Below are 23,416 nucleotides of genomic sequence, written 5' to 3'. Positions count from 1 at the left end.
GGGGGACAGCAGGGACTGAGGCCGGGGGGGGGGGGGGTGGAGCGGTGACCGAGGCCTGGGGGGGGGGGGAGGGCGCAAAGCGGGGACTGAGGCTGGGGGGGGGGGGGGGGGAGCAGCGGGGACTGAGGCCGGGGGGGGGGGGGGAGGGGGGGGACTTGGCTTCTGCTTTATTTACTGCACTCACTATTGTGAGAATAAATGGCAGATGATGCAGCGAGATTCCCTGAGATGACTGCATTACATGACATTATATATTCCATTATCACAAGCATATTACTTATATCCGCTATTGATAAGACACCACATCGGTCCTCGGATATTCTGGCTTTTTCCATTTGCAGCCACCTTATGCTTCATCTCATCGGCCCCCACACATCATCAGGATGGAGCCAATAGGAAGTTGGTAGCGTCCCGGCTTCACATGTTTTCCGGCTGTCGGCAAAAAAAAAAAGTGCGGATATTCCGACAATTGATTCAAACTCAAGTTGCGAGCACCATCTGCTCACCACTAATAACCACCTAGGGGACTCAGTCACACAAGCCTCTGTGCCGTCTACACGAGCAGTTTTTCACACTGTCCTGCACTTTTTTTAGTCTTATTTTTCCTCCCAGTATATTTTATGTAATGGGGGAGAGTTCAAGCACCTGTCCGCCATGTGGATGCGATGAATGTAACTGGCTTTTTTTTTTTTTTACAACGGCCGCTCATCCTCCGGCCTAATCCAGGTATAAACTCCTCCGTATGCTGTTATTTTTGTAGTCTGACCGTCCCCGGCTTTTCCTGTAGCTTAACAGGATCTTTTGTATCAGTCAAAGCTGTGCCCTAATATAGTCGGCAAACGGCCTTGCCGAATGCAACTTTTGTTGCATTTTTGAATTTTTTTTTTCTCTTGATAGAAAATGGCTTATTTAGAAATCTGTTTTCAAATCCCTCTTATTCCTTTTGACGTTTTCCTTGTGTTAAAGCAAACCTTTTTTTTTATACATGCAGTAGTGGTATGACTCTATAGATGCTTGCGCAACTACAAAATGCCGCCATATACAAATTGGGTTGAAAGTGCACTCAGGGCGTGTCTGTGCACTCAGGGCGTGTCTGTGCACTCAGGGCGTGTCTGTGCACTCAGGGCGTGTCTGTGCACTCAGGGCGTGTCTGTGCACTCAGGGCGTGTCGGTGCACTCAGGGCGTGTCAGTGCACTTGCATTGCTGCTTCTCCGGTGCACTGACACGCCCCGGTGCACTTTCTGATTTGCATACAGCTTCTGCTCTTTCTCATGCCTGGACACATCAGATCTCTACAAAAAAGCTATTTTTTTATAGGGGAGGATGGTGTACTCATCTATGCAGCCATACTGCTACTTTTATAGAATTTTTAACCCCACCTTCCTCTCATAAACACCCATTGTACCTACCACACACAAGCGGTGCTTTCTTTTTGCCATGTACGACTAATAGAAAAATGGAAAAAACTTGTAATGTCAGACATATAATTGATACAAATGTATAATAATGTCTTATCAGAATGTTTTTGGAATTGCTGCTTTAATCAACATATGGTATCTAATTGTCGGTATTAATCGATGTATATGAAAACCTCTGTCACTGCATTCCTATGTGAATATTTAAAACTTTTTTGCTTTATTGAATTTAAATTTTTTTTTTTTTTTTTTTTAATATTTGAACGTTCTTAATTTTCCATAAACAGATTGATGACGCTTCTGCATCTATATCTCTGGCCCAGCTTGCTAAGGTATATATACATTACTGTTGATTTTACAGCCTTTCTGCCATTTTTTTTTTGTTATATGGAGTTTCCTTTGTTTAAAAAAAAATATATATATATATATATTTGCCACGCACAATATTCCTCTGTTTTGCCAACGAAGAAACTGAAGTGCTCTTCACAAGAAGAAATTGGCTTCTTTTTTTTTTTTCTCGTAACGTTTTTGAGAAATTTTTCATGCCTCCATTTTTTTTTTCTGAGCTTTGAAGAACTTTCCTCCGAGGAAAGAAGAATTCTGGTTTGGTGTTTGGCACTGCCGGACTTTTACCCTTTTCTTGTGACAAGTTTTGATGGGCTGTTTCGCCATCTTTGCTACCTCACGTGTTACTTATGGAGTGTTATGATTCTCAATACTGGCGTCAATCTCCATCTTGTTTTTGGCTAATTGGTTGTAATTTTTGTTCTTGCACTTATATTCCATGTGATGCTTGTATTATGCCTCTACATTTCTGCCTATGATTTTTTTTTAATGGTAATTTATACGTATGATGCATAAAAAAAAAAAAAAAATGACCTCGTGTTGAACGTTTATAACCGGTAAATGTACAATTTCTATCGATTGTAATAAAAAAATGATTGAACAGTTTGCTTGTTTTGTGAGTGAGTGCAGAGCCCCTCCGCTGTGTGTCGCTGCCAATGGAACAGGCCCATCTATTCTGTAGCCACGGTCTGCCATAACTGGCCAGAAAATATGTACACCCCATGTCGCTGGGACCTAGTCCATGTTTATACCTGCTTTTTAAAAATACTCCAACGTTAAAATAAGGGAAATTGGTACAACCATTTATTATTACGCTAGTGCTGCAAGCTATATATCTGCAATTATTATTTATTTTTTTTTCCTAGCCTCTTTACAAATTGCATTACTGGGTACATCAAATAGCAAGTCCCTAATCCACAAAAAAATAATTCAGGAGGTGTTTAATAACTTACCATAAATAATTTTTTATCTGGTGTAAATCCTACGCTTCTCCTGAATCTGGCGTTGTTTTTCTTTTTTTCTGCGCCACTCCGTTCCGGAGACATGATCCCTTCTTCCCTGTATATAAATGTTTTGTTAGTCAACTGGGTGTGGCCTTCCATGCTCTGCGGGGGCTGGCTTAAGGGCCGTGCCCATTTATACACATGAAAAACAGGTGCCGTATCTCCGGAACAGAGGGGCGTAGAAAGAAAAGGGAAAAAAAAAATGCCGGATTCAGGAGAACAGCGGCATTCACACCAGGTAAAAAAAAAAAAAAAAAAAATTACAAAAGTTTGGAAAGTGGAAAGTCCTCTTTAAGGTGCTCTTACATTTTAGACAGTGGACGGCACTCGCTCTCCCCCAACTACCTCATACTGAGTGTTCGTAGGGGGAGCAGAGCAAGCCGCTGCCAGAAACCCCCCGTACTAATCAGATGGCTGTACGACGCCACCGACTTTAATGTGGGCAGGCAAATGTAGATTGTCACAACGAACCACACACTGACCAGTGTAATTCAGTGCTCGCTCCTGCCCCAGATGCCGCTCTGTCTGCAACAGGATTATTTGACTGGCATAAAAATTCACTAGTTCCAAGTAACTTGTCCTTTAAGGGGTAGTCCCATCTCCAATATCCTATTCCAGTATGTAGTAGGTATAATAGCAAATACCTCCAATTAGTAATGTAGTATAGTTCTTCTGATTAGCTTTGTCGCTTAGGGAATTTCAGTAGCTTAGGTATTCATGGTTACGACCACTAACATCTGTCACTAAGTGACTGGCCGTAACTATGGAGATCTTTGTTACTGCAATGTCCTGCACATGGGGTAAGCGACCTAGCTAATCAGAAGAACTATACTACATTTCTAATTGGAGGCTTTTGTTAATATACTTACTACACATTGGAATAGGATCTTCGAGATGGAAATGCCACTTTAACTTTTTTATTTTAGTCTGTGTCCTGCATCCAATTCTTATCCTGCATTAAAGGGTTACGCTTATCTTCATAAATGGGTATTGTTGGTAAGTCCTTGTAAATACAATTTACCACTTATTCAAATTTTCCATCGTTGAGTCACAATTTTTTTTTTTTCATTTTACAGATATTTGCCTAGGAGTCCGACCACTGCAGTGCTTACAAGCTTTATTTTGAAGCTGTTGCCTCCCTAATTCCGCCCAGCTTCAGTGCAGCGCTTATAAGCTAGATGTAAGCGGTGGTCGGTCTCCCGGGCAACGGGCTGTAAAGAAGTTAATATCTCAAGAACGGCAGCAAATTAATAAGCCGTAAATTTCAAAAGTGCTTGTTTTTTTCTAAGCGCTATCCGAAAATATCTATCTGTGAAGATGGGAATAACCCAATAATAAATCAGCTCAAATTTTGAGACTCCACCATTGCAAAAAACTGTATTATTGATTTTACTATATTCCCTGTATGCAGTGAGCTCCCCCTGGTGGTGGCTTCAGGCTGACGGAATTCTATACTTGGACTAGGCAAGGGACAGTAGCTCTAATTGATAATTCATTTTTTAATAGATATATTTGCACAGAATAGGATATATAAAAGATGGACAGTTCCCATAAATTAGTCAATAGTTCACACTGGAGCAGATCTGATAATACTGTATGGGAAAGCTGCTATTGGATTAACCCATTAATGTCTTCTGGAAAGTGGCTCTAAGTTCTACTTTGGATTCGAGGTATGTTCAAGGCGTTCTCTGGCCTCTGCAGCGGCACAATGTTGCATTGCTTTGCAGGTTACCTGTGAACATCATTTGTGATCTGTCCTGGTGTGATCCTTCTAGTGATGTATTCTGCATTGGTCGGCATTAGGCGTACACCTGCCTGCTGTCTACCTATCCCACGCTCTGTACAGAATAGCGGAGTAGGGGGCACAATGCTGCCGAAATCTGCACCCAGCACTCGATATAACACTGTAAACAGCAATGAGTCTGTAGGCAATGTGTTGTATTCAGCTAAAAATGATCTTCAAAGGTGAACGTACGCGAAATAAGTCCCGGCATGTATCTTTATTGCTGTGGGAAATGTGTATCTGTTAGTAAGGACATGACATGCCGGTCTGATAGGTGCGGGTACCACCGATATCTCCACTACAAGGTAATTGGAGATGCCCCCGATGTATGGTCTACACCTCACCGCACAGGTCGGGGCCTCCTACTATGGAGTTGGTGATGGGACCCACATCTATGACCATAAATGTTTAATGGGAATGCATCCAGAAAATGACCTATTGTCTAAAAAAGGTTTTCATATGATATTGTATCTTTAATCGATTTTTTTTTTTTTTTTTTTTTGGTAAATGTCATATTAATATTGGCAATTTTCACACTGGCCACTTGGCCTAATGTTAGACTTTAACTTCTGTTTTTCACATAAATGTTGGCAGCGATAGACTGAGCTTATTTATATAGAATTGTTACCTGACCGTTCTCTGAGGGAATTGTACAGGAGGAGGCGGAGGTGAGCTGTGATATCACCTATTGTGGATGGTGGATCCTGTGTTATCAGCTGTGTATAGAGGTGTTATCAGTCATTGTACAGGAGGTGGAGGTGAGCTGTGACATCTATTGTGAATGGTGGATCCTGTGTTATCTACTGTATATAGAGGTCTTACCAGTCATTGTACAGGAGGAGGAGGTGAGCTGTGACATCTATTGTGAATGGTGAATCGTGTTATCTACTGTATATAGAGGTGTTATCAGTCATTGTACAGGAAGAGGAGGTGAGCTGTGATATCAGCTGTGTATAGAGGTGTTATCAGTCATTGTACAGGAGGAGGAGGTGAGCTGTGACATCACCTATTGAGAATGGTGGATCCTGTATTATCTACTGTATATAGAGGTGTTATCAGTCATTGTACAGGAGGAGGAGGTGAGCTGTGACATCACCTATAGTGAATGGTGGATCCTGTGTTATCTACTGTATATAGAGGTGTTATCAGTCATTGTCAGGAGGAGGAGGTGAGCTGTGACATCACCTATAGTGAATGGTGGATCCTGTGTTATCTACTGTATATAGAGGTGTTATCAGTCATTGTACAGGAGGAGGAGGTGAGCTGTGACATCACCTATTGTGAATGGTGGATCCTGTATTATCTACTGTATATACAGGTGTTATCAGTCATTGTACAGGAGGAGGAGGTGAGCTGTGACATCACCTATTGTGAATGGTGGATCCGGTGTTATCTACTGTATATAGAGGTGTTATCAGTCATTGTCAGGAGGAGGTGAGCTGTGACATCACCTATAGTGAATGGTGGATCCTGTGTTATCTACTGTATATAGAGGTGTTATCAGTCATTGTACAGGAGGAGGTGAGCTGTGACATCACCTATTGTGAATGGTGGATCCTGTATTATCTACTGTATATAGAGGTGTTATCAGTCATTGTCAGGAGGAGGAGGTGAGCTGTGACATCACCTATAGTGAATGGTGGATCCTGTGTTATCTACTGTATATAGAGGTGTTATCAGTCATTGTACAGGAGGAGGTGAGCTGTGACATCACCTATTGTGAATGGTGGATCCTGTATTATCTACTGTATATAGAGGTGTTATCAGTCATTGTCAGGAGGAGGAGGTGAGCTGTGACATCACCTATAGTGAATGGTGGATCCTGTGTTATCTACTGTATATAGAGGTGTCATCAGCCATTGTACAGGAGGAGGAGGTGAGCTGTGACATCACCTATTGTGAATGGTGGATCCTGTATTATCTACTGTATATAGAGGTGTTAGCAGTCATTGTAATCTTGTCTGAGATTACTGAAAAATCATCTGTGCAGAACAATAAATGTGAATCTAGCTTTGGGTCTGGTGGCCAGTGTGAAAATTGCAAAAAATGTTCAAATTATTATTTTTTTTTATATAGAAAGTGATATAAACATAAAATTAATTTTAGCATAAAACCTTATTTAACGTATAGGTAATTTTCTGCTGACAATATAAGGGATTCCAACTCTTGCTGTCTGCAGCCACCACTAGAGGGCGCACTCTGTATACTGCCCACCACATCGGTATTTTATGACGCTAATCCGCACACCATGTCAGACCTCGCACACGGTGATGAAATGGATATACAATCTAACGCTACAGCCACTGGTTAAGACTGACGGGGTTCTTAGTCATATATTCCCTTTACAAACAGGAGTAAATTGGGCACAACCAGAAATGTCACATTGCCAATGCTGGACCCTTTGTTTTGCACTATGTCTCTCCTGCACCGAGGCCGTGCTTCCCGTACTTTGGATATCCTTTTCAGTGTATGGGACAATCCTCAGATTACAGCATTGGAACATTTGTGCCGAATAATCGTCTCTGCCGCACGCCGCGCCGGTGGAGATCTGCATAGTCTCACTATGTGGGTCCCGCTGGCAGACATTTATTTTGCTGCATGCCATTACCTTTTATAGTTTTGAGTAATTTCTTCCGGGTATAAACATGGCCTAAATATTTTAACCCTTCCAATGCTGACGGCCTTCAGCATTGCGGGGGTTAATTTAGCCCTTCCTGCTTTAATCCGGTGGGGTCCGCAGGAGTGTACCGATGTCCCACTTAAGGAGCAAACACGACAGCATTGAATGTGTGAGTGCCTGGATGCGTTTGGGGCTTTCCGCGTCCTCATTTTCGGTTTTGACTAAATTTTTTCTCCTCCCTTAAACAATTGCCTGTTGAACAGACGGCCAATCTGGCTGAAGCCAATGCTTCGGAAGAGGATAAAATCCGAGCAATGATGTCTCAGTCCGGCCATGACTATGACCCTAGCAAGTAAGTCCTCGGCCATCGTGATCGCCTGCACCTCTCCAATCTGACCCGGTTCTGGGCGATCGAGATAACAATGTTTTTTTTTTGTTTTTTTTAAATAGCTATTTGAAAAAGCCTCTGGGGCCCCCGCCTCCATCATACACTTGTTTTCGATGTTTAAAGCCCGGTCATTACATCAAGCATTGTCCGACAAATGGGGTAAGCATCACTCTAAAAGCCAATGTTTAACTGCTGCAGAACCTCAACTCCCCCCCTCTAAATCTTTAGATCGGGGGGTTTCACCATCGATGATGGGCACTTGATGCATTGCAACGCACACGGCTCCATATGTTGCATAGTGGCCATGAATGGTACTGCAGCTGTCATTCAAATGGGAGAGGGGCGCAACACAGTGTCCGGTGCAGTCAGTGCAGGGGGGGGGGGGCCCAGTAATAGTCCCAGAAACTTCTTGATTTTTTTTTTTTTTGGTTTTCTACGAATCCATTAATGTATATATATAGTTTTTTCCTCTCCAGGACAAAGGTTTTGAGTCTGTTCCCAGGATTAAAAAGAGCACTGGGATTCCTCGCAGTTTTATGATGGAAGTGGAAGATCCCAATATGAGGGGGGCGATGCTCACAAACACTGGAAAATACGCTATACCGACCATTGATGCGTAAGTGTTTCCTATATGGGATGTACAACTGCAATACCAGATATAACCTATGAGCAAAAGAGTGGCGCTGTGCTGTAGAATTCTTTTAAAGGTAATTACCAGGGTTTCCCTTCGTAAACCATTTATTATATTACAGCGTGGCATATGCGATGGGCAAGAAGGAAAAGCCTCCGTTTCTTCCTGAGGCCCAGTCGTCCTCGTCTGAGGAGGAAGACCCCATCCCCGACGAGCTCCTGTGTATGATCTGTAAAGATATGATGAGCGATGCCGTCGTTATCCCCTGCTGTGGAAACAGCTATTGTGATGAATGTGAGTATATCGACGTCTCATTCTCTGCCCATATTCTTACCTGATCACTGTGGGGGGTCAAAGTTGTCCCTAGATCGTAGCGAATGGAGTGAAAATAATGTGCCTTATGGCATACAGGAACTTTTCTCATGGTATCGCCCAAATAATGAATCTAAGGGACACAGGAACTTTCACCCAAATAATGAATCTAAGGGACACAGGAACTTTCACCCAAATAATGAATCTAAGGGACACAGGAACTTTCACCCAAATAATGAATCTAAGGGACACAGGAACTTTTCTCATGGTATCGCCCAAATAATGAATCTAAGGGACACAGGAACTTTCACCCAAATAATGAATCTAAGGGACACAGGAACTTTCACCCAAACAATGAATCTAAGGGACACAGGAACTTTCACCCAAATAATGAATCTAAGGGACACAGGAACTTTCACCCAAATAATGAATCTAAGGGACACAGGAACTTTCACCCAAATAATGAATCTAAGGGACACAGGAACTTTTCTCATGGTATCGCCCAAATAATGAATCTAAGGGACACAGGAACTTTCACCCAAATAATGAATCTAAGGGACACAGGAACTTTCACCCAAATAATGAATCTAAGGGACACAGGAACTTTCACCCAAATAATGAATCTAAGGGACACAGGAACTTTCACCCAAACAATGAATCTAAGGGACACAGGAACTTTCACCCAAATAATGAATCTAAGGGACACAGGAACTTTCACCCAAATAATGAATCTAAGGGACACAGGAACTTTTACTTGTGTTATCACTTTTTTTTTTTTTAACCAATGCCCGTCTGTTACGGTGATCACTGACGTTATGAATAATGGAGCTTTTCTTCATGTTATCACCCACTCTCCCATCACAGAGGATCTGTGTTTGGTTTACCGATGGGTGGGGGGGGTTATCTTGTAATTTTATTTATATGATTAAAGTACCAAATACACATTAGTCGAACGTGAACCCAACCTCCCAATATTGTCACTGAGTATGGAGGCACCGGACAACTGATCATCGGGGGGGATACATTGATATGGCAGGTCCGATTTTGGACAGCCAGTGAGGGTTAACACTCTCCTGTCTCTTAGGTTCTTAATGTATTATCGTTATAAAAGGTTAAATGTAATTTCTCGCATTACGGAGATCCTGGCTGTAATTTTGCTCTGAATTCTGAATCTGTATTTTTTTTTTTTTTACCTTCCACATTCAGGTATCCGCACTTCACTACTGGAATCGGAGGACCACATGTGCCCCACTTGTCATCAGACCGATGTCTCTCCTGATAACTTAATTGCCAATAAATTCTTACGTCAGGTGCTGCAAATTTACACACATACATACTGTACATATATATATATATATATATATATATATATATATATATATATATATAATTTCTGTATTTCATAACTTCTTACTTCCTCGTTACTCAATTACTAATTTTGCTGCTTTTTAGGCTGTGAATAATTTTAAAAATGAAACTGGTTATACAAAGAGGATCCGTAAGCAACAGGCTACTTCCCAGCAGCGGCAACAGCAGCAGACGCAAGCGGCTCAGCCGCAACGGAGCGCCCCGCAGCCGACGCGGCCTGCGCAATCTCGCCAGCAAGATCCTCTCATCGCTCCCACTACTTCTGCGCCTACTCCGACGTCATCATCCCAAAGCCCAGCTGCTACTACTACCACCACCACGTCTGCTGCACCCAGCACAACACAGGCCAATTCCCAGCCTCCGCCTGTGGCGCCCCCTACAGAGCCTGCATTGCCACCGGTACCTGTCAAAAAGGAGAGAGAGAAACCAGAACGAGAATCTTCGTATCAGTAAGTTGTTCTTGGACATATTACTCGTTTTTGCAGAATGAGCTGGGACAGATTAAATTTTCTTAAGGCTATGTACACACAATGCGGATTTACTGTGGATCCACAGCATTTTTTTTCCACGCAGAAACACTGCAGATCCGCAAATTTACAATACAATGTAAATCAATAGGAAAAAAAAAAGGCTGTGCTAATGGTGCGGAAAAATCTGCACAGAAAACGCAGCAGATTGAAAGAAGGAGCATGTCACTACTTTTGTGCGGATCTGCAGCGTTTCTGCATCCATTCCATTATAGAAATCCGCAGGAAAAACGCACAAAATCCGCAAGAAAAACGCATCAAATCTGCCAGGAGATGCAGATTTTGTACAGCAAATTCTGCACCCAAATCTGCAACGTGTGCACATAGTGACTGAGCGGTTTCATATAATCTCATACGCAGGATGGAATGTTTTAATTATTTTCCTAAACATTTTTTTTTCTAATTACTTTTTATCAGTCATGAAAAGCGTGAAGGATCCCGTGAAGGATCCCGTGAAGGATCTCGTGAAGGATCTCGTGTTAGTTCTTCTTCCGGGACATCGTCGAGCAGCTTACCACTGCCCAACAATAACCCTCTGGGAGACAAAGTGAGTCTTTACAGCCTGTATTAGCCGTGGGCTTATGTTAGCTCAAAATGGCAAAAAATGGTCCTAATTTTTTTTTTTTTTTCCCCCAGGGCTTCCACGTTCCAGTGCTTGGACAGATGCCACCTTCTGCTCACCACCTCCCACCTCTGAGTACGTACTGGATAGAAAGCACATTAATAGTCTCCGATTTTCTGCCGTTATTTTAGCTTCCGTATTATGGCTGCAGTGTCTGATGGGGTCAGCTGAACTTCCATCACATAGACTCCTGTGGTGGTCAAAGTTTGGAAGCTGAGGTCTAGCTGTAGGGGTAAAAGTTCTCCAGTTCTTGAAGTCTGAGTATTACTGAGGGAATTCTGGGCATCGAAGGATTAATATGTACACTAGAATATCTCTGTATAAAGGTTAGAAAATTGAGATAGATGTCATCAGCAAGAGCAAAAAGTGTAGCTGTGGTAGGGGGAGCTTTGTCGGCCCCTCTCCTCTCCCGTTCACGCCCTGCACTTCTCGAGGACGATTTTACTTGCAGACTGAGCTCTTTGCTGGTGTCGTGAGGATCTTCAGCTGCCAGCAGTTTATTAATGCACTTTATAGGATGCACGTATTTCTTGCCCTGATACAACTATCATCGTTTTTGTTTTTTTACAAATATTAAACGGCTGTTTTTTTTTTAATTTCACAGCGCCACTGATGAGAGCCAATATACCGAGACCTTCTGGACCAGGACCACGGCCGCACATGGGATGGGAAGGGTCAGTGATATGATATTGGACTTATTTAGTAAATAATAACTTTTAGCTTTCTGAAAGGAGTAACATAAACCAGCAATTAATGATCTGGGACCACCCCCCCCCCCCACCAATCCTGAGGATGATGATGGTGCCGCAGCCGTGGAGAACTGGAGTACATCACATTGGACTGGACAACTGCACTACATTACATATGATTTGAGGAATGTTCTGTTTTCAGATTTTTTTTTTCTTCTTTCCCTCTAGACATAACCGTGGCCGTCATCCTCACAATGATCGTCCACCAAGAAACCAAGTACCGCCTTTGGCATCCTCGGGTCCAGTATATGTTCCACCACCGACGCCCATCTTTCCTCCACCGCCACCCCATGGTCTTCAGTTGCCTCCTGGTGTGCCACCTCCTCAGTTCCCGCCACAGTTCCCACCTGGACAGCCTCCCGCGGCTGGCTACAACGTTCCACCCCCAGGCTTCCCCTCCGCGCCTGCTACTGTGTCTGCCCCGTGGGTCAATCCGGCAGTTCAGGCGCCACATGCGAACACTATTCCTGCCCAGTCCCTGGCACCACCGCTCTCTAAGGAGGAGTTCTACAGAGAGCAGCGGCGACTGAAGGAGGAGTAAGTATGGGATTGAATGGACAACTGCAAGTTCAGGAATTGTAAGAAAAAACTAAAGCGTACGTTTGTGTTTGAGGTTCAACTGTGCACAGTGTGGGAAAGTCTGGTTACAGAGGTACTATATAAAAGTACCATATATTGCACTGGGGACACCAGGTCCTGAGAAATTGGCTGTAACGCAACACTGAGACAAAACTTGCTCTCTCAAAATACTGAGCCTCGTATAACCCCTCCCACACCACTGATTGGCAGATTTTTGTGTATAGCCCCGCCCACCCCACTGATTGGCTGCTTTATGTCAATGTACACAGAAAGCTGCCAATCAGTGTTTGGGGCGTGGTTGGACTAGAAGGCACGAGACACCTAGTCCTGCAGTGATAATCTCCTACTGATAAAACACTGATTTTATTGAAACGGTCCAGTAAGTGATAAATCCTTGTAATTGGGGTCTCAGTCCACTGGACACATGCATGTGTAGTCAATAAAAAAAAAAGTAAATTATTCTATAACTAATTTGCATCTATTTGATTCCGTGATAAGACAATATCCTGAAACCGAACACTCGAGACAACTATGCATATAGCTCTCTTTTCTCTTCTAAAGACAGCAACTTGCATGTTGACTTTTTTTTCTTTACCTTTTTTTTTTTCTTTTTTCTGTAATTATACACTTTCCTATAGAGAGAAGAAGAAATCAAAACTTGAGGAGTTTGCAAACGACTTTGCGAAAGAACTGCTGGAATACAAGAAAATACAAAAAGAGCGGAAGCGATCCTATTCCAGGTAAGAAAAGAGTGAAAAGCTCTAAAGCATGGTCAGTGTTTTTCTTTTTTTGTTGGGGTGTATTGGAACTTCATCATCCCTTGCGTTTTTTTTGTTTTGTTTTTTTTTTCTTCCGTGTACATTTTCAGGATTTTGTCTATCACATGTAAGAAAAAGTTCAATCAATCATACCCCAACTCCATATGTCTAATGGTTTTGCCTGACCTTCTGCAGGTTGGGCTATATATAATGCATGCATGTTTTGTAGATGTAATAATATATGTATGTATATTTGTGTGTGTCTGGGCGCATGCTTTAATACTTTTTTTTTTTTTTTGTAGGTCCAAATCTCCTTACTCTGGATCTTCTTACTCTAAAAGTTCCTACTCCTATTCTAAATCACGATCTGGCTCTTCAAGGTCACGTTCTTATTCCCGGTCTTTCAGTCGTTCACGTTCTCGGTCATTGTCGCGATCTCCTTCGTACCAGAGGAAAGCCCACGGAAAGGGACGTACTTACCGTTCCCGGTCCCGATCTCACGGATATCCTCGTTCCAGATCAAGATCTCCATACAGAAGATTTCACTCTCGGTCTAGATCACCGCCATACAGACCACCTTCTCCCGCCAATAAGCGACTGCTTCCACAAGCGGAAGGCGAACGAGATTACGCAAACCGCTTTCGTGAATTCCCGCCGTATGACATCAAAGCTATATATGGCCGACAGCCTGATCTGAGAGATCCTTATGAAAAAGAAGCCTACAGGGAATGGGAACGTAGTTACAGGGACTGGTACGAGAAGTATTATAAAGGATGTGCAATGAATATTATTCCGAGACCGAGGTCGCCCATCGGAAGGGAAAACTTCCCCGACAATAGATTTCTCCTTCAGCCTCCGGCTCGAAGAGATCAGTCTGACTATAATCGTGGCCATAGAGACAATTATCCTCCGCCTTTACTACCCCGATTGCGCCCTTTAGTTAGTGGTTATCCGGAGAAGCTTCTACCACGGGATCCACACGTAAAGGAAACTAGAAAATCAAAAGAAAAGGAGCCTTTAATCCCATCTGGAGACTCCAGGGTAAACAAGCATAAGAAACACAGAAAGAGACGGAAAGAAGAAAGCGAAGGCGTTTCCAAGCCTGGAAATGATGGATCCAGAAAACACCGAGACGATGACGGCAAAAGAACTGAACATATGTTTGTGACCACCAGCAAGGATGATGCCACCCCAGTTAGAGACGAGCCCATGGATGCTGAGTCGATTGCGCTCAAGCCGGCCTCTGACAAGGACAAACGAGAAAAACCCAAAGCAAAAGTAGATAAGACCAAACGTAAGGTTGATGTCGTTAACCCGCCCAAGAAAGAAACTGCGTCCAAGGTAGTCAAGGTTGAAAAGGCAGGAGATGGAGAAAAAGTGAAATCTGCGAGCACTGAGCCATCCTCGAAAAAGGTCAAAGAGGAATCTCAGAAGAACGAGAGTTCAAAGCATACATCTAGCCAAAGAGATGATAAAACCACGGTGCCTCGTAAAGCCCATGCCAAGGCAACGAAAGACGGTCAGGATAATAAACAGACAAAAGATGAAAAAAGCAAAAAGGACCACGCAAAGGACGCAAAGTTGGACAAGCCACAAATTAAGGAAGAAAAATCTAAAAAAGCTTCCGAAAAACCCCGAACGGCAGAGTCTAAACCCGATAAACGCAAAAGAAAACTTGACGAAAAACCTGCGGAAAAAGAGCAGGAGAAACCTGTGAAGAATGCAAAAGTTGAGCCCACCGAGACTCTGAAACCCCCAGCTGCCAAACTGAAATCTGAGGCCGAGCTCGTCAAACCCGAGAAGGTTCCCGAGACGGACAAAGCTCCTACGTCAACGGTGACTGTGAAAAAAATCAAACTGAATCGTGAGACTGGGAAAAAAATCACAAACTCTGAAGCTGCTGGTGGGATAGAAGAAGCGCAAGGGAAAAATGAGCCGGCCGCCCCCGCCAAACCGAAAACTGAACGTGGGAAGGGGAAAGTGAGAAAGAAGGTTCCTGTTGCTGATGGATCCACCTTGGTGGATTATACCAGGTAGGAAGGATTTGGGAGCTCTACCTCCAGCCAAATTTAAGGTTTTATTAAGCTCTGGGGTCTCTCTGCAGACCCCAATTTAATAAACCGAACAACAAGAAGTCTTGCTGTGGTTAAACAGCAGACTACATGAAGAGAACCAAAAATTTCAATTTAGAATTTGACATTTATTGATAGACACAAAACATCAATACCGCAAAATACCCAGAAGGGGGCACCAGAAGACCTACCCAAACTTTGTATTAAAGTCCAAATGCATATAAATATGTATATAGCTGCCCTCTACTGGGTATTTTGAGGTATTGATGTTTTGTGTCTTTTATCTTTTTAAATATTTATCAATAAATGTCAAATTTTAAATTGAAACTTTTGGTTCTCTTCATGTAGTCTGCGGTCTAGTCACAGCAAGACTTCTTGTTGGTCTCCTTATCTTGAAGTGCCATCCATTATTTAAATACAGGACTACTTGTCTAGTAACCCAAATTTAATAAACATATGTTTAAAAAAAAAAATAAAAGTTCCTTATACTCTCCTCACCGATCTGGCCCCTCTGCTTCTCCACCTTCACCCATCCGGTCCTCGCTGCGTCTTCAGATCACCGTCCAAATCACCATGAGGTCCTGGGCCTCATGAAGAAGGAAGCCCCGGACCAATGTGAGTGGCCCAGGGATTTCAGCGCTCGTGATGACTATCGGAAAATGCCACAAGGTTAAGATGGGTGACGGAGAGGACATATATGTTGAAGTGTTTTTCAAAATACACCATTAACCCCTTAGTGACCGCCAATACGCCTTTTAACTGACCTGAGATATAAGAGAATAGCCTCCCCATACAGTTAACAATCCAGCAGCTGTCGGCTGTCCACTATAGCTGACAACTTGCTGCATCAGCCACAATCAGTGTTTGCACCGTCCAAATCTGTTTAACCCCTTAGATGCTGCTGTCAGTAGTGACCACATCATTATAAATGGTTAACAGAGTGTGGGGGCTCCCTCTTTATCCCAATTGGTGCCCTCAGATCATGATTGTGTGGTCCTGATGTTTGCGATGGCAATTCATGACCAAATAGCGGCCTTAGAGTCTGAGGACTGTAGTAATCTGTTCAGAAGTCAGCGGCAGTTAAGTGGTAAAAATACACATTTTCATTTTTCTCATGCCACTTTGCATTAATTCCTGAAAATCACCCGAAGGGTTAACAAACTACCTGACTGCAGTTTTCAATATGTCAGGGGGTGCTGTTTTTAAAATGGTATCACTTGTGGGGGTTTCCCTATATATAGGACCCCCAAATTCACTTCAAACATGGATAGGTCCCTAAAAAAACACATTTTGTAAATTTCCTTGAAAAAAAATTTTAATTGTTGCCACATTTTTAAACCTCCTAAAAGGCTAACAAAATAAAATAACATTATGAAAATGGTGCTGATGTAAAGCAGATATGTAGGAAATGTTATTTATTAATGTTTTGCTGTGGTATGACTATCGGGATTAAAGGGATAATCATTGAAAGTTTGAAAATTGCTAATTTTTTTACATTTTTTTCAAATGTCTGATATTTTTTATAAATAAACACAAAACATATGAACCTAAATTTACCATTATCATAAAGTATAATGTGTCACGAAAAAACAATCTCAAAATCACTGGGATTTGTTGAAGCGTTCCAGAGTTACTATCACATAAAGTGACACTGGTCAGATTTCAAAAATTTGGCTCTGTCACTAAGGGGTTAATGGTGACCATAAATGTGATGTGAACAAAGACTTCTAATGCACTTTTTTATTTTTAAGTATTTTTGTATGCTTCTATAGAACATAGATATTTGGCAGTGACGTTGTGTTTTGGAAGTGTTATTTTTGTAGTAATTTCTTACATTTTGTCTTTCTACAGCACCAGCTCCACAGGTGGAAGTCCTGTCCGGAAAGCGGAAGAAAAACAGGATGCCAAAAGAACGGTTATTAAGACCTTAGAAGAGTATAACAACGATAGTACGGCTCCACCAGAAGATGTCATAATAATGATTCAAGTACCACAGTCAAAATGGGACAAGGACGAGTTTGAGTCTGAGGACGATGATGCTAAGGACACGCAAGGAGCGTCCAATACGGGAAAGCCGATGAGCGTTATATCCAAACCAGCATCTTCTGTCACGTTGCCAGAAAAGGAAGTGAAGCCGGCAAGTGAAGGGACTCCACAAGATGGCAAATCCACCAAGGAAACTACAGTTACCCAGACCAAGAATAGATCAAAAGATAAAGAGAGTCCTGCGACCGAAAAGGAATCTTCTGATAAAAGAAAAGGAAGTTCCCAAAATGACAGCAGCTCTGAACGCAACCAACAGTCCTCGAAGGACCGGTCATCTGAAAAACAGGAATCTGGACGTGGCAGCTCCAACAAAGACTTTACTCCCACTCGTGAGAAGAAGTCCGACCATGGGGACAGTAGAGACCGAAAGCAAGACTATGAGAGCAGAGAGCGGGAGAAGAAAGATCATGACCGAGACCGAAAGAGCGAGCATGACAGCAGAGACAAAGACAAAAAGAGCGATCACGACAAGAAGCAAGAACACGATTCCCGGGAGAGGAAAGCTGAACATGACAGCAAGGATCGGGAAAGGAGGCAAGAACATGGCAGCAAGGAACGAGACCGGAAACAAGAGCATGAAAGCCGAGATCGAGAAAGACGACCTGAGCATGATAGCAAGGCGAAGGAAAAGAAGCCGGACAGCGAAAGCAAAGAGAAAAAGTCAGATCATGACAGTCGGGAGCACACGGGATCCAGGAGGAAGGATGAGCGGAGAAAGGAATCTCCTGCCAAGAGCAAAGATTCATCATCCAGCTCCCAAAAAGTCAAAGCCAGAGATTCCTCTAGAGATCCTAAGAAAACCCCGAGAGACTCCAAGAGCGGCAGCCACAGCCCCGGTCAGGAACGCAAACCAAGAACGGACCAGAAGTCCTCCGAGTCAAAGCGGCCGTCCAATGCTGATCCAGTGCCATCTGACAGGAGTAGTGAGAGAGGGAAGGAGAAGAATACTTCTAAATCAAAAATTTCAGAAGACACGGGTGATAAAAAATCATCTCACTCCAAACGTTCCTCGCCGGAGGTAAAAACGGACAAGGAAGCCACCTCCGAGAAGACCAAGGTTCCTCAAAGCCGCACCACACGGCTCTCCACAGATTTAACGAGAGACGCCGACGAGGCCTCGTTTGTGCCCGATTACAATGAAAGCGATAGCGAGGCCTCTGTCAAACAAGACGACCCTCAGGAACCCAAAAACAAGGACGACGAGCACACGGCCGCTACAGATACGGCCAATAGTACTTTGCCCGCTACAAGCGCCAGCAGTCCGGCCGCCAGCAGAAGCCGTAGCCACAGTCCGGCCGGCGACACTGCTAGTCGAAGCAGTAGTGTAAGCTCAACGGGCAGCCCGGACAAAAAGAAAAGGAAGAAGGAAAAGAAGAAACACAAGAAGCATAAGAAACACAAGAAGCATAAGAAGCACACGGGCAACGAGTCAGAGACTGAGAAGGGCCAGAAACACAAACACAAAAAAAAGAAATCCAAGAAAAGTAAAGACAAAGAGACTGAAAAGGAGGAGGCCAAAGCCAAACCTCCTACCGTGTAATGCTGCACAGAGCTCGCCCGCCGTCGCCTGTGTTCATTTGTATTTTCCATGTAATGTAAGCTAACTTGCTGTGTAAATAACGGAAAACTGTGCCACACCTAATATATTGATCCTTTGATTTTTACATCAGAGCTTTATAAAGGAAATATTTGTACAAATCTGTGTGTTGTGACCACATTGCAAATACTTTTTTTTCTTTTAAATTTTTATTTATCTAGTTGGCATTTAGCCATGAATTGGATGGAAATTAGGGTACTGTGAACTTAGGGCAAGGCTGTGCCTATGTAGCCGGAGAAGACGGTGTCGCCGGCAGTCCCAGCCGCAGCGGATGGTGGCGTGGGGGCCTTGGTGGATACTACTTGCCTGCCATCGATGGGTTAACCCAGCAAATTGCTGCTCATATAACCACGGTTTACTAAGTAGGAGAAAGGACTCCTCTGCCCGAGCCTGCACTTTAGCAATAGTGGGAAGGAGTGTGAAATCTCACTTGCCCTATGCTTTCACCTTCCAGCCATATTTCTTTTTAAACTCTTACTTTTTTTTTTCCTATATAATATGAGCACTCAACAATGGTGTTTATGGGGAGGTGGGTTTTTTTTTTATTATTCTTTTGGACCCGTTCAAGGATAGGAACATGATAAATGGCAATTCCAAAGCTCCAATTTTCCAATAAATCATTTTTTACCTACAGTGCAAAGTTGAATTTTGCAGAAAAAAGACTAGCGGTTATCTGAGCTCTTGCAATGCGCTGCTCTTGGGAGGCATGGGATGCAAACAGAGGGCAAAAAAAAACCAACCAAATTATTGCAGACTATACTATGAGGGATGCTTTATCTTCCCATCCACTAAGTATTTATATGGGCATTTACTGCCAGGTCATGTTCCTACTGTCGCTTTATGGTACATGGTAGTCAACCGCTACTGTCACTATATCATGTTGTGATTAAATGAGGTATCACTTTATTATTGGGGGTACCAGGTTATAGATAGGGTGTCTTTATTTTAAGTTGACCCTCCAGCACTACTTAACCGGGACAGGTGAAGTGCTTCAGACTCCGAAAGTGAAAATTGCTGTGTCTGATTTACTACTTAGGATCTAACCATTTAAAAAAAAAAAAAAAATCTTACTTGACTAGACTATCTTTTATCTCTTACCCCCTCCACGTCCGTGACAAATACCGTATATCCCGAATGTGGAGGAGACATCAGATCTGTGGATACTTGCAAAACTGAAGGACGAGTCGTCACATCTAACCCCGCCGACGCTGCTCTCCTTGGCTTTCTTTGCATTTATTTTTTTTACTTTTTTAAACTAGACTTTTTCAGATTTTTGTGGATTTTTTTTTTTTTTAAATTGGCGCCATGCAGAAAAGCTTGATTTACCACCATGTCCCATTGTTTGAAAAGATTTGTAAAAAAAAGAAGCGACCCTACCTCAAACCAAGCCGTGTAAAATATTATTTTTTTCCTGCTGTGAATAAATGACAATGAATTTAAAGTTCTCTACGCCAAAAGTTTGCGTTTCTGTCTGTTCATTTCTAGGTAGATCATAGTAACATAGTAACATAGTTAGTAAGGCCGAAAAAAGACATTTGTCCATCCAGTTCAGCCTATATTCCATCATAATAAATACCCAGATCTACGTCCTTCTACAGAACCTAATAATTGTATGATACAATATTGTTCTGCTCCAGGAAGACATCCAGGCCTCTCTTGAACCCCTCGACTGAGTTCGCCATCACCACCTCCTCAGGCAAGCAATTCCAGATTCTCACTGCCCTAACAGTAAAGAATCCTCTTCTATGTTGGTGGAAAAACCTTCTCTCCTCCAGACGCAAAGAATGCCCCCTTGTGCCCGTCACCTTCCTTGGTATAAACAGATCCTCAGCGAGATATTTGTATTGTCCCCTTATATACTTATACATGGTTATTAGATCGCCCCTCAGTCGTCTTTTTTCTAGATCCTGGCTGTAGGTCAGAAGGAACGTGTTGGGGGGGGGGTCGGTGTTCGGTTTGGTACAGTAACGCGGTCCCTGGGGACGCTCTTGGCAATTTTTGGCCAAATTTAATCCTACCTACTTACGGCTCAGACGCGCCTGGCGGCGCCTTATCTTCCGAGGTCGGCGTCCTGTCATCCAACAAGTCCCAAGTCTTCTTTGCTCTTGGACACGTGTTAGTCGTGAATTCCCCCATAAACGTTACATGGGAATACGTGCGGGTCCGGCTGAGTATATCCACCTTAAAGGGGTTTGCCAGATTGGTCCGAGTAAAAATAAAAAAAAATTGCATAATTGATGAGCGGCATGAAAGACCAAGCTGTTCATCTAGAAATGGATTTGGTTCTAAAGAAAACATTTTTGTAATTGGGCTTCATTAAAAATGTTGCACGGTTTAGTTCCTCCGGCTCATGCTGCAGAATGAGTAAACTTAGAATCTGTCAGTGAGCTCATTCTGAGGACAGCTGCGTTTGTAATTCTCATCTGTCTTTTTAAGACCACCTTTTGCAGTGCAAAATATATATATTTTTTTTATATAATCAATCTTTTTATTAAACATTTTTTCATGGGAACATCTGCAAAATATTTTTAATCACACCCATTTGCAAAAATGATTTTTAGGCTTTCAAGTAATAAAAAAAATAAAATTGGCCCCAATGTGCACAAACCCCTATTGGGCTACAAAAAAAACAAACCCAATTAATTATAAAAAGGCCAGCAAAAACACAATGCAATATTTTTTTCCTTCTCGTATTAGATGGGATGTCTAAGAAGTTGGGAAATCCTTGATTTATGTCTCGAAGAGCCTTTATTTTGCTAGGCTCACAGATTGGCGCAATCACACAAGCAGCCTTGGGTTAAAATAATATAAAAAAAAAATTCCTGCAATTTATATGACCTGTTTGATAAAGAAGACTGGAATAAATGTGATCCTGGCGCTGACCTGTCCGTGTGCTCTAAGGAGCGAAGACCAAAAATGAACATTAACAATGTGTCTAAAATAGAAGGAAAAGGTCTTTAAAGGAGTTGTCAAGTTTTGGCGAGGATTACTGGCTTCTGATAAAGGAATGCAGCGTTGACATCCCATCTACAGCATGTGACCGCTGCAGCCAATCACCATTGATAATACAGGTATATCGATAAGATGCACAGTACTCCAACACTACGTCACCTCTGCAGCCAATCACTGGGCTCTGCAATCTTGCGCAGTCTACCTCGCCACTGTGTCTGTGCCTAGTGATTGGCTGCAGCGGTGATAGTGTAGGAGTTATGTATACCTTATTGATACACCTGAATGATCAATTTTTATCTGGTGGTCGGATTGCTGTCAGTTCAGGGTAAAGAGAGTTGACTTGTTTTCCAGCAAATACTTTTTTTTTATGCAGCGTTGCCGAAAGAAATAAAAGATTGCTCCGCATTGTAATGAATTCTGTGTTCTACCCTCATTTCAGTGATTATAAAAAGCACAAAAAAATCTTGTGCTGTACAGGGCAGTATAAGGGGGGAAAAAAATCCTTTGTGACACTAAAAATCTCGCTTTCCTGTCGAATGGTCGCCTGTCTATAAAATGGCTCCTGTGGCTGTGCCTAGGCGACATCACTGCTCCGCTCCATGATACAAATTGCTATGCACAAATGCAGTTCATGTGGTGACCAGCAGAGGGTGCTAGCACTTCACATTATCTATAATGTAGTGGGATAGGATCTCTGTCCCCATCGCACCCTGACAGGCAGGAAAGTCGTGTACTTGTAGTTCGCTAATCTGTGGGTGGATGCAGCACTGTGAATTTATCCAGACCTCACATTGCCGCCTGCCAATTTTTTAGCCACTAAGTTACGCACTTAAAATGGGTGAGTGACCCATTTCACCAGCAGCGCACCTCTTAAGTTATGTACTGTAGGTCCAGATAGTACTGGCTCCCAATCTTCCCTGTATATTTGGGTACAGATAGTACTGGTTCCCTGTCTCACCTTGTAAATTATGCAGGTAAAGATAGTTTACCGATACAGAGAAAGTACTATGTAGGTCCAGATAGTACTGCCTCCCTATCCTCTCTAATGTAGGTCCAGATAGTACTGCCTCCCTATCATCTCTAATGTAGGTCCAGATAGTACTGCCTTCCTGTAAATGATATAAATACAAATAGTATGGCATCCCTGTCTTTCCCTGTAAATGATGTGGGTACAGCTAGTACTGCCTCTTTGTCTTTCCATTGAAATGACGCAAGCACAGATAGTACAAACTCCCTGCCTCTTTCTGTAACTTATATAAACAAATAGTACTGCCTCCTGGTCTCTGTATGTTGGTTCATATTGTACTTTCTTCCTGTAAATTACACATCGTAATGCCTCCCTATCTTCCACGTAAGTTATGTAGGTCCAGATAGTACTGCCTCCCTGTCTTTCCCTATAAATGATGTAAATACAGATAGGGAGGCAGTACTATCTTCCACGTAAGTTATGTAGGTCCAGATAGTACTGCCTCCCTGTCTTTCCCTGTAAATGATGTAAATACAGATAGTACTGCCTCCCTATCTTCCACGTAAGTTATGTAGGTCCAAATAGTACTGCCTCCCTGTCTTTCCCTGTAAGTAATGTAGGTACAGAGGTACAGATAGTACTGCCTCCCTGTCTTTCCCTGTAATGTAGGTACAGATAGT

The 23,416-nt window shown here is 42.7% G+C and overlaps 1 protein-coding gene across 4 annotated transcripts in view; it reads left to right on the top strand.

Moving 5' to 3' along the window:
* RBBP6 (RB binding protein 6, ubiquitin ligase) overlaps window positions 1–20,274 on the top strand; it is a 39,024-nt gene extending 18,750 nt beyond the window's left edge. The window contains exons 4-17 of one of the 4 annotated variants that reach the window (XM_069734533.1): window positions 1,704–1,748; window positions 7,432–7,520; window positions 7,619–7,715; window positions 8,018–8,172; window positions 8,309–8,481; window positions 9,706–9,809; window positions 9,952–10,316; window positions 10,812–10,941; window positions 11,031–11,091; window positions 11,621–11,690; window positions 11,934–12,302; window positions 12,983–13,084; window positions 13,405–15,135; window positions 17,026–20,274. In XM_069734533.1, coding sequence (XP_069590634.1) covers window positions 1,704–1,748; window positions 7,432–7,520; window positions 7,619–7,715; window positions 8,018–8,172; window positions 8,309–8,481; window positions 9,706–9,809; window positions 9,952–10,316; window positions 10,812–10,941; window positions 11,031–11,091; window positions 11,621–11,690; window positions 11,934–12,302; window positions 12,983–13,084; window positions 13,405–15,135; window positions 17,026–18,760 — 5,226 coding nt within the window. In that variant the 3' untranslated portion in view covers window positions 18,761–20,274. The remainder of the gene's footprint in view (window positions 1–1,703; window positions 1,749–7,431; window positions 7,521–7,618; window positions 7,716–8,017; window positions 8,173–8,308; window positions 8,482–9,705; window positions 9,810–9,951; window positions 10,317–10,811; window positions 10,942–11,030; window positions 11,092–11,620; window positions 11,691–11,933; window positions 12,303–12,982; window positions 13,085–13,404; window positions 15,136–17,025) is intronic. The other 3 variants (XM_069734534.1, XM_069734535.1, XM_069734537.1) reach the window with 3 other exon arrangements.
* Window positions 20,275–23,416: the final 3,142 nt, after the last annotated feature.

This window comes from Ranitomeya imitator, chromosome 7, assembly GCF_032444005.1.
Source record: "Ranitomeya imitator isolate aRanImi1 chromosome 7, aRanImi1.pri, whole genome shotgun sequence".
NCBI classification, from domain to species: domain Eukaryota; kingdom Metazoa; phylum Chordata; class Amphibia; order Anura; family Dendrobatidae; genus Ranitomeya; species Ranitomeya imitator.
Note: the sequence above shows the minus strand (reverse complement) of the source record. Positions and strands in the feature narration are given on the sequence as shown.